At 37.5% G+C, this 12699-nt stretch overlaps 1 protein-coding gene across 1 annotated transcript; it reads left to right on the plus strand.

The window, feature by feature from the left end:
- The first annotated feature begins 1701 nt into the window (after positions 1–1701).
- Positions 1702–12312, plus strand: LOC140171791 (uncharacterized). The gene is made up of 4 exons (XM_072195124.1): positions 1702–1712; positions 5296–5662; positions 10043–10156; positions 11372–12312. The coding sequence occupies exons 1-4, from the start codon at positions 1702–1704 to the stop codon at positions 11489–11491; spliced, it is 612 nt and encodes a 203-aa protein (XP_072051225.1). The 3' UTR covers positions 11492–12312.
- The last annotated feature ends 387 nt before the right edge of the window (positions 12313–12699 follow it).

Here is a 12699-nt window from a genome sequence, read left to right on the forward strand (position 1 = left end):
TATATGATACATTTTAAGGCATGCGCAATAGAAAGATTAAAATGTAAATATATTACATTTTAAGAAAAATCCGACTTCTGCGCATTTCACGGACGTGATGATGATGCTTATTTTGTATATTTAGCACGGCTGGCAGTAATTAGCGCCCTCTGTGTTACATTAATGGTGCTGTTGGCCAATTTTATACATTAAGGTTACTGTTGGTCAATGTTACATTAAGGTTAGGGTTAGGGATAGTGGATTAGGGTTAGGATTAGTGGGTTAGGGTTAGGGTTAGGGTTAGGGGTTAGGGTTAGGGTTAGGGTTAGGGTTAGGGGTTAGTGTTAGGGTTAGGGTTAGGGTTAGGGTTAGGGTTAGGGGTTAGGGTTAGGGTTAGGGTTATGGTTAGGGTTAGGGTTAGGGTTAGGGTTAGGGTTAGGGTTAGGGTTAGGGTTAGGGTTAGGGGTTAGGGGTTAGGGTTAGGGTTAGGGTTAGGGTTAGGTGGTTAGGGTTAGGGTTAGGGTTAGTGGGTCAGGGTTAGGGTTAGGATTAGGGTTAGGATTAGGGATAGGGTAAGGGGATTAGGATTAGGGTTAGGGTTAGGATAACCTTAAGGGTGACGGGCTGTCTCTACTAGGTGACGGGCTGTCGATAGCGAAAATGATATTCTGTTATCGACAGCCCGTCACCCATATCCATACTTAGAGACAGTCCGTCACCCATTTCACACTTTCTACTTATTTTACATTTTTACCCCGTAATTTCCCTCATTCTTCAGGCCCTGCCCTCTATCGGTGGCTAATTTACAGTTTAAGCTTGTTTGCTATTGTATTGGGAGCAACATTGTTTCTTTATAGGCCTGCGGCGCAACCTTGAACAATATTGTCCTTGAGCTAACAACCCGTAGCCACCCCCAGCCAGCCCCATACCTCATTTCAGTTTTTAAATTAACAAAATTCTGCTTTTTACATTTTATAGTGTTACTTATTAACTCAAATATTAATTAACTCTCTTAAAAAGTACTTACTAAAGTGAATTTTGATCAACAGAGGGCGCTATTTACTGCCGTATAATTTGATGATGATGATGATGATGATGATCCTTGACTACTGCGCATCTATTCTTGCGCATGGTCTAATTTGTATCATATATACATTTTAACTGCTTTGACCATTTGTATCATATGTACAAAATAAGATTGAGAATGGGTTGAGGAGATGATGATGATGATGATGATGATGATGATGATGATGATGATGATGATGATGATGATGATGATGATAATGATGGTGCTGATGTTGATGACAATGACGATGATGATGATGATGATGATGATGAATAAATATGACATGGTATGACAATCAATTGTTAATCTGACAATTGGGCCTATATTTTTACAGAAAATTCGATCTTTTCATCCGGATTGGCATTTTGTCACATTACATGTGAATCAGTTTACCAACATCAAAGGCCTATCGGTATTGGAGGACATTAAAGCGAGCGAAAAGGGCGCTAGACCACTAAAAACACCGGTCATCCACACACTGTGGGTGTGTGGGTGTTCCATTCTTGTCTTATCCAACCTTTATTAACAACAGGCATGCAGGTATCTACCTATTGAAATCAGCTGATTGGTACTTCAATGAATTCAAGGAGCAGATCAATTCACATAAATCCCTTTCGTTTTCGTTTCTGAACAATAGAGCTCCCGAAACAGAAAAGATGAAACGAGGGTATGTTTAATACCTCTTTCTTTTCAGGCTCTATGCTCTATTGTACATAAATCTATGCATATATTCCCCCACGATGTACCTCTGCATGGTTTGGAAACAAATTGCTCAGTTCCCATAACAATAGGGATTATGTATAGTAAATAATAAAGGCCTCACCAGAAGAAAGTCCTCTTGTTTGAGTGATCATAAAATTATTCTTAACCGCAATGAATTAACCAAAGTATGATTAGGGACGCACCATTAGATACCAAGGGGGGCCGGGCTGGGTAGTTTTTTGGAACAAAAAATGTTGTTGTGCCATATGAGCAACAAAAAAAAAGAATCTGCTCCATCTCAGACTAAAAAAAAATTGCTTCACCTCGGACCAAAAAAAAGATTTAATGTTATGAGTGAAAAAAAAAATTGTCACAGTTAGTGAAGAAAAATAATTAACCTCATATACCTGTTATATCGCAAAATTTTTCGCGCTTTTTTTTTATCAAGAATATATATTTTAGCTTCGAACTGGTACGTATTTTGTGCGCATTATTTGTTTGTGAAATGTTATTATGTGAACCGGGTCTGTGAGTAAAAACACTTGATTCACTCTACAGATTTTCACCAAATTCCACCCCAATGTCAAAATTATTATAGAAATATGTGCCACATGACTGATTGAGATCGAGCATAGGCGTAGATCACGTGGGGATAAATCCCCCAATATTTGCTAGGGGGTGGTCCATACAATCATCCCCTGTATGTGGGTTTCTGACGAAATTAACCTAAAATACCCCAATTTTTTACACATTTGTACCATATTTTACCAGTTTAGCTTCAATATGCCAAAAAAAATGTTCGCGCCAAAAGAAGTTCATTATACTTCAAGAAAATTTTTACACATAAAATAATGATGGTTTTTGTGGCACTCGAAATATGGACAAAATTTTACAACTCGACAAACAAATTGTTGAAATTATAGAACTTTACGATTGCAAAAAAAATTTGTCTCTTCGAGGTGTTGAAATATTTTTTGCTTCATTCAGGGGCTAAAAAAATTGTTTCACCGAGGTGCTATATCTAATGGCGTGTCCCTTAAACGCAGAATTAAAGGTAGTAAACTACAAAGATGTACATTTTCTCGAAATCGTTAATAACGTTGAAACTTTACATACATGGAAACACTTTAGATACTCTATCAAAAATGCTTTAATATGGTAGCTTAAAATTGCCACCTACAGGTAAGGCCCTTCACACTTAATTCTTAGTTTACTGTTAACCGCCCGCGTCCAAAATTGAAAATTGCAAAATATTTAATTATTTAATTTTTATTTTGGATTTTCTCCTTTAAAATAACTTTTTAATCAATTAATGGCCAGCATCTGTACATATTTCTGACATATAATATGTTTGAAAATGTTTGAAAAATAGCATCTTTGCATTCCTTAAAAAAATAAAAAGCTATTGATTAGAAATAATGGTAGCATTAAGGGAAGGGGTATGAACGTTTGGACAGTATTTATTGTGAGACATTAGAGCACATCAGACATATCGAATTGCATTCTGAATACGAAGAATGTCCTTCTGAAATAATTTTAATATCAGAAAGACATGCTTCGTATTCAGAATGCAATTCGATACGTCTAAGGTGCTCTCATGTCCCACAAAAAATACTGTCGAAACGCCATAAACGCTCATTCTAGATCCCTTAATAGCGATCCGTAAAATGTGTTTCATGATTCTCTTCATTTCCTTTGTTTTATTTAATTTTTCAAACTTTTTGGGAAAGCGCAACCGCATTTTTGAATTCTTATCACATTGGAAACACCTGACTTGAGATAGTCAATTGTATTGTATTATTTTCGTTACGGAATATATTATTCGGGACTTTCTGCCGCCACGATTTTGGCATACATCAAAACTCTTGATCATTCAATTAGCCAGAGCAGGGATGGTCCCTATGGGTCCATACAATATATCATTACTCGCCACAAATACATTTTATAACACGCAAGCGCTAATGATGGAAATTATATCATGTCACATTATCTAGAATTGTTTATGGCGGGTGGGTCTACATTTTGAAATTGAGCTACTGATCTAGGGGTAGTTAGGGGACTGTCCAGTGTGTCAAGTTAGTCAATGTTGGTAAATGAAGTATACTTACAATATATAACACCAGTAAGACAGCGTCAGGGTACTTGCAGCGTTGAAATAGAGCAAATATACCATATAATCATGAATCACAGCAAAGAAACATGTCGCGCAAGAAGAATATAATTTTGTACCTGTTCAACAATAATACTCTCTCCAACTCGGAACACCAGTTTTTTAGATTGTGCAGTGAAATGTGACATTGGCCTCGATATTGGCATGATTGGTAACCACAGTAGGCAGAAGTATCGTACATATCAATGCGTTCAAACGAAGTATACATACTTCCTTATGCATTGTGTGTTACATAAAAATTCTCAAGCTCAATGTCAGAAATTGTGCAGCGACCCTTGAATAGCGGGAAACATTGGCAGAGGAAAGTATCGTGCACATCAATGTCCTTGTGCATTATGTGCTACATAGACATTCTCAAGTACAATGTCAACCTCTAACAGCGCAAAATGGCTAAAGAAAGTTTATGGCGCTATAGTATTAGAAATATAAAACCAAATATAGTGCTTCCTTACTGATTTATGAAAAGGGTAGTTTAAAAAAAATGGTAGATTGTTTGCAGGAATTCCCCTCGAAATTTAAAATAAAATAGTTGATTTTTTTTTTAATTTCCGAATTTTAGCAATGACCTGAGCCATTGCAAAGATTAGATCGCAGTATCAGCAATATAATGCAAACTAACGAGATTCATTAACCCTAACCGCCTAAGGGCTTTTTGGCGACGGGAAGGGAAAGAAGGAAGGAATAAAGAGAGAAAAGAAGGAAAGAAGTTGTTTGCTCTGGGTGTGATTCGAACCCGAGACCCCTCGCATGCCAAGCACTCGGTCGGCGACACTTTGCCACGGGTCTTGGGCTTCGCTGGCCAGCGAAACCGTGCCTATATATCACTTCGGGCGATTGCGTCATCACACCACGTGGGATGCATGCACGAACAGCGCATATATCAAGTAGTATTTTGTAGTATTCAGGAGGGTTAGGGTTAAGGAAGCCTATACTGAGTTTCGATAGTGGTAACCTAACCCTAACCGCCTAAGGGTTTTTTGGCGTGTGTATATGGATATGTATTAGCAATAGATATGTTAAACTACAGGCTGAGTCAAAAACGGTACAATAAGGGAAATAAGGCATGTATATTTCAAAACCAACTTGAGCTTTTTAGATACTGGAACAACGTTTCATAGATGCTACACTCTTTAAAACATCTTTTTGTCCTGTATGCGGAACCCTCTCTCAAAATGGTTCTAGAAAAAACATTTTCCCGACAAATGGTTCTAATAGGGACCAAAAATGTTAGAACCTTTTAAGGTTCTGTAGAGAACACCTTTAAAATGGTTCCTTGACAAAGAACCATTTTTAAAGGTTTGATAGAACCATTTTCGTGAAATCGGTTCTTTCTAAAACTTGAATTGGAACTTGTTTTGTTGTTGTTTCTCATTAACAGACTTTCGGGAGGAAATGCCGTAGAGGAAACTTTTGCGAAACCCACGTCAACCCCTCGAGTGAGACGCAAGTCACAGTCTCTCTCATCACCTCGTGGTGCAGCCGTACGAAGCTCGCCCAGACGACAAAATCAGCTTAGTAAAGTAGCAGGCATGGCGGATGATGGCAAGAGAAGAGCATCAACGTCATCGCTGTCATCATCATCAAAGGTTACCACGGTTACCTTTGATGCAGCTGGGAGGAAGAGGCCATCTAGGAGTAGTAGTTTATCAGGGTCATCATCTGGAGGTCAGAGATCAGCATCCGGGGGTCAGAGGTCAGCATCATCATCTGGGGGTCAGAGGTCAAGGAAGCAGAAACATACTGAGGTAAGAGTTACACTGGATAAAATATAATCCAATAGACTGAATCATTTATAGTCAATGGGCTATTCCATTTAAAATCCACACTACCCCTGTGGAAGATCTAGCTGAAGTCTTTCACAGAGGGAGTATGTGTTTTGATTAGAATAGACAAATTGGGTAACTTCCATTTGAAATACTCACTCAAGTTGTGGAAGATATAGGTGAATCCATGATACAGTGGGAGTATGGGTTTCAAAATGGTTAACCCTGACCAATTACATTCCAAAAACATACTCCACCTGAGGAAGATATTTTGAAAATCTTCCACAGAGGTAGTGTGGATTTCAACTGGAATAGCCCAATGGAACCAGATTAGTTTGATCTTTTGATCGATCATCGATGATTGTTTGATCCTTACTATTCATAAAATCAATTTAAGGAGTATTTCGTGATCCTAGCATCCTCTTTTTATGACATTTTTCAGTACATATCCACGAAAAAAGCATATTCCCAAAATTTCAGGTGATTCCGATATTGCGTTTGGGAGTTATGCATGATTATGTGTATTACACTGCTCCATAGACAATACGTTGTAATTTTGTTCTGGTGCAGCAGAACGAAATTCAAATTTCACGATATCTTTGCTAAACGAATTAATCTGCAAGAAATTTTTTGTACATAAACATTATGTAGCCAGAGGTTTCCAGTGATATAAAAATCTCAACTTTTTTGAGAAAAGTGGGGGATGAGGCTGTGGATCACGAAATGCCCCTTTAATTGACTATTGTTAGTTGTGATTACATACGAATCTGTGCATGTAATGATATTGACCAATACAAATTTACCAGTTATTCTATAATATATGTATTTTGAGTTGTGTGTAACTGGTATTTCAAAAAAGGGTGTAGCTTTGAATTGATGTGATGGGATTCAATTTTATTCAATATCTATGCTGACCTACAGATCGTTCCATGGTTTCACAATTTAAATTATTTTCCAATGTAAATATGGCTCGAGAAGGCGTTAAGACAAACAGCATGCATGTGAAATGTTCCAATGGTTAACAATTAAGATGATTGAAGTGAATAGAACAGATTAAAACTTTATCAAGCTAGTCCGCTTATTTGCTGGTGCATATATTCAGAGCTGCCAACCCCTCTTGATCCTGCAGAAGACTTCCTCATTTGCTGACAATCTGTCTTCTGCAAAACATATTAAGTCTTCTGCATTTGCAGCCATCTGGCTAAATCTTCTGCATTTATAGCCATCTGGCTAAAACTCAAAAACAAAATCAATTATACGCCCACTGTCCTGTCCTTTTGCAAAAAAAAAAAAAAGAAATTGAGTAGCCTTGGAAAGGCATTTTAAGGGTCTAAAAAGCTAACATCCAGGAGCTTTCAGGGTGCTGATCCCATGCAAACACTTCGCAGAAATCTTCTGCATTTACATATTCCAATGTTGGCAGCTCTGATATATTAATGGCCTTTACAATAACCTTTGACCTCCATGTGTGACCTTTGATACCTCCAATACATCAATGTACATGTACCCATAGTGCAGCTCCGACTCAAATTTGGGTGCGTTCTGATTTAAGCTGTTCATGAGAACAAAACTTTAACCAAAAAACGTCACATAAACACACACACACTTTTGCCTTATCTTTGGATACAAAGGATAGAAAAATATGTAACTTTTGACCATCCTTACATGGAGTCTCCAGCAATCATAACATTATGCCTTATGTGTTAGAAAAATAATTATCAAGCACAAATCATGTGGTTTTATTTAAAACTGTCAGCTCTCAACACGTCGTGATATTTAAAATAAAAAAGTGCAATGACGTAATGGTTATTTGTGCTCAATTGTCGTCAGCCTTCGTTGTATTACTGGAACATCAATGCTTTCGACAATATCGGCACCTGGGAATTTTGAATATCTGTGTTGAGAAACGGGATGTTTTTATTTAAGAAATAAAGGGTAATGCATGATCCTTTACACGAAAATAATGTGTCCGAGGCAGTAAAAACGTAAATAATGGGTGAGGCGCAGCCGAACCCATTATTTAAACGATTTTACTGCCGAGGACACATTATTTGCGTGTAAAGGATAATGCTGCACCCTTTATTTCTATTCTATTACCACAAAATAGTGCGATTTAAAGAGAAAATATCACATTTTTTTGCCCAAATATTTCAAGTTGTTTACCTCAAGGTGTACATGTAGCGCCTACACGTAGCCAAAGCGTATGCACATTCCAATTACACAACCTAACATTCCATTCTCCCCTATAAGCAGGTATGCACATACAATAACACACCCCTGGCATTCCATTCTCCCCTACATAAGCAGGTGTGCTGTGCGCTTTGCTGTGCGCTGTGATGATATAAGAACATAAAGTTTGTTGCCCTTGACACTTTATCGCTAATTAATGGTCTGTCACGTGACGCGTTCCAACAAATCACAGTGCGCGATTTTGAATAATGGGTCGTGGGGGTAATAGAATTGTTTTTATGGTCACTATGAGTTTGTTTTAAATAAAACCACTTGATTTGTGCTTGATAATTATTTTTCTTACATATAAGGCATTTAACGTTGTGATTGCCGGAGACTGCCTTTAATCCATTTGAACTCTATTGGGAGGAAGGAGGTTGGGTTTGGCTTGGTATAGTTTCCTCATATAAAAATATTGTTAACATTTTTGATAGAGGTTGCATCATTTTGCATAATTCCTTGACAGGGTGGTTTGGTTGATTTTCTATACTGCACTATTAATAATATATTTGTGTTTATGTATTTACAGCTACTCCAAGGCATAGTACATGAGTTATTATATGAGAGAGGCATCAATGAAGACCACCCTATATATCCACAGTGCTCCAAGAGACTACACTATTAATAATATATTTGTGTTTATGTATTTACAGCTACTCCAAGGCATAGTACATGAGTTGTTATATGAGAGAGGCATCAATGAAGACCACCCTATATATACACAGTGCTTCAAGAGACTACACTATTAATAATATATTTGTGTTTATGTGTTTACAGCTACTTCAAGGCATAGTACATGAGTTGTTATATGAGAGAGGCATCAATGAAGACCACCCTATATATACACAGTGCTTCAAGAGACTACACTATTAATAATATATTTGTGTTTATGTGTTTACAGCTACTTCAAGGCATAGTACATGAGTTGTTATATGAGAGAGGCATCACTAAAGACCACCCTATATATACACAGTGCCCCAAGAGACTACACTATTAATAAAATGTTTGTTTGTGTATTTACAGCTGCTTCAAGGCATAGTACATGAGTTGTTATATGAGAGAGGCATCACTAAAGACCACCCTATATATACACAGTGCCCCAAGAGACTACACTATTAATAAAATGTTTGTTTGTGTATTTACAGCTGCTTCAAGGCATAGTACATGAGTTGTTATATGAGAGAGGCATCACTAAAGACCACCCTATATATACACAGTGCCCCAAGAGACTACACTATTAATAAAATGTTTGTTTGTGTATTTACAGCTACTTCAAGGCATAGTACATGAGTTGTTATATGAGAGAGGCATCACTAAAGACCACCCTATATATACACAGTGCCCCAAGAGACTACACTATTAATAAAATGTTTGTTTGTGTATTTACAGCTACTTCAAGGCATAGTACATGAGTTGTTATATGAGAGAGGCATCACTAAAGACCACCCTATATATACACAGTGCTCCAAGAGACTACACTATTAATAAAATGTTTGTTTGTGTATTTACAGCTACCTCAAGGCATTGTACATGAGTTAATTGTTAAATGAGAGAGGCATCACTAAAGACCACCCTATATATACACAGTGCCCCAAGAGACTACACTATTAATAATATATTTGTGTTTGTGTGTTTACAGCTGCTTCAAGGCATAGTACATGAGTTGTTATATGAGAGAGGCATCAATAAAGACCACCCTATATATGCACAGTGCTCCAAGAGACTACACTATTAATAATATATTTGTGTTTGTGTATTTACAGCTACTTCAAGGCATAGTACATGAGTTGTTAAATGAAAGAGGCATCACTAAAGACCACCCTATATATACACAGTGCTCCAAGAGACTACACTATTAATAAAATGTTTGTTTGTGTATTTACAGCTACCTCAAGGCATTGTACATGAGTTGTTAAATGAGAGAGGCATCACTAAAGACCACCCTATATATACACAGTGCCCCAAGAGACTACACTATTAATAATATATTTGTGTTTGTGTGTTTACAGCTGCTTCAAGGCATAGTACATGAGTTGTTATATGAGAGAGGCATCAATAAAGACCACCCTATATATACACAGTGCTCCAAGAGACTACACTATTAATAATATATTTGTATTTGTGTGTTTACAGCTACTTCAAGGCATAGTACATGAGTTGTTAAATGAGAGAGGCATCAATAAAGACCACCCTATATATACACAGTGCTCCAAGAGACTATTTAATATGACAAAGGAATACGTCAGAGTAAGTTCAATTTAATGTCTTAACTGAAGATAGGGATATAATCGCATAAAATTGCGAGTAAGCGTTGATACACTGTAAAGGTCCGTTCGTACTACCACCGCATTTGCGATGCGTTGCTTTGCGATGCCGATATATCGATTACTTTTTGCCGCAACTCTATGCAACTTCCATGCATTTCCAAGTTAAAATGTATTTAACTTCATTGCGATTATGCAATGCAGTACGATGCAGTGCGGCAACGCATCGCAAAGCAATGCATCGCAAATGCGATGGTAGTATGAACGGACCTTAATAGTCTTAAGCAACGGCAAATTCCCTTAAAAATCGCATTGTATTACATTGAATTGTACAGAACACACCTTTTTACAATGGTTTACGACCAATTTTTCAGGCAAAAAAGAATTCCTGAGATTAATCTGGTAAAACCCTGGGTAGTTCTTGTTTTTATCGGCCCGCTCAGATAGGACAAGGTGCCTTATTAATAAGGCTATTCATTAATTAAGAAAGAGTCATTGTGGGTAAAATATCGGGATATATATTACATGTGTGTATTGCAATTTTCCCTCGCACTATCGTGGGAATGAACTTCGACTGATCAGGAATTCCTGTGATTTTATTTTTCATTTACAACACTTGCACTTCTAAAATTAAGGTAGGTTCAAATCATTTTTGTTTGTTACATGAAAGTTCTTTGGGGACATTCAGACCCAACAATTAGTAAAAAAATAATAATGGTTTTTATGAAAAGTTGTCTGAATCTGGTTGTGATATCCTGTCAGATTTTTACCCACAATGCATTCAATTCTGAATTACTGAAATCGCTTATTATACAAAGGTAACTATACACACCATCAGTTTTGAAGTCTACGAGTGGATATTCATACGTAGAAGTTAAACTCTTTAATCAGTTTTGAAGTCGTTGTGTGAAATCGATTTGGTTTTACTAACTCACTCTGTCAGGTAGACCATTGGGGCAATGTGATGACTTTGGAGCATGACTGGCGCACAGTTATGTGAATTTATGCGAGGGTGAGTTCGGGCGTTTTTTTAACATGCACAGTAACAAAAACTGAATAATTTTCGCCTATTGTAAACCAAATAAACTTTAATTTTAAGCAAAAACTAACTAATGTAGGGACTTCGTTAAGGTAAGTTTAGCCAATATACTTTTTAATTATCTTTTTTTCTTGTTTTGTTTTGTTCTTGTTTTAACAGGCACTGCCACCCAAAAGTTACTCCAGTCTCACAGATGAAATGAAGAACATTGCCAGTCAAAATGTGGAGTTTGTGGTTGGCTTTGAAGAAAAACTCTATACTGCCAAAGAAAAGAAATGAACTTGGAGGTGGTTTCCCTAAAGAACTGAAGTCGGAGATGTTTCAAAATAGCCGATATTCTGAGTATTTCTTTTGTCCATGATGAAGACCATGAAGACAGTGAGTGAATATCATCACGATGACTTAGATTTTGGAGTCATCAACTATAGACTGCTCAGCCACGTCACATGTGTGAGATGTCGTTTTTACACCAAAATGCAGTTCTTCAACTCGATTAAGAAATTTATATGTGTATTTTTCAAAGACAACCACTATGTTTTGATGTGATAGGTCATATTATACAAATATTGACTGCTATGAGGGGCATGGTGTTGAGATCACCGCGGGCCTATAATCTTAACCATGTCCCAATAAAGCAGTCTATATTTGTTTTATATACCGAATGGATATGTGGATGTTGCGATTGCACAGTTTGATCGGGGCGCACATGACTGGTCCATAGTACAGTTCCATGGACCGGTCCATAGTTCATTTTGATGATAGGAATCTATATATATATGAGGTATATAATAAGATATGTAGGTTTGTGTGTTGTATTAATGGAAATGTGTGAAACACTATATAATGTAATGATGTTCATACGTAGCGGTAAACGTAAATAGGAAGCAATTTAAGACTTCTACGCTACTCAAATTTCACTCACCGGAGCGCTTTCACCGGGTCAACCGGCGTCTTCAACGGATGTTATTGCTCTGCAGATTTGTTGTTGCTACATGTAGTGATTTTATTGGAACACCTCCGATGACGTCACACATGTTGATGACGTTAAACTGGAAGATGTGGTGCCGCCCCTTGGTTCCGGGGGGGGGGGGTCAGGAGATTGTCCCAAACAGGGCCAATGTCTAACCCTTTGTCACGGTTCAGTCTGGGTCTTTTAGTTCTGATATGGGTGGCTTCCAAGACCCTACGAGTGAAGTCCTTAGACTCCCTCTCTAACACTTTTATGTTTTCCCAGTCAATCTGGTGCCCTTTGCTCCTGTCCATATGCTTCTTGATTGACCCAGATAACATCCGCTGAAGACGCTGGTTGACCTGGTGAAAGCGCTCCGGTGAGTGAAATTTGAGTAGCGTAGAAATCTTAAATTGATTCGTACTATACAATGTGTTTTATTGGAATCTCATTGATCAAAGTCCCTCCTCCAAACAAGTTTATTTTCCGTAAACCCAACTGACATTTGGGCCAAAAAACATTGTTTGGTTGCGCTCGA

Source organism: Amphiura filiformis, chromosome 2 (genome assembly GCF_039555335.1).
Source record: "Amphiura filiformis chromosome 2, Afil_fr2py, whole genome shotgun sequence".
Lineage (NCBI taxonomy): Eukaryota > Metazoa > Echinodermata > Ophiuroidea > Amphilepidida > Amphiuridae > Amphiura > Amphiura filiformis.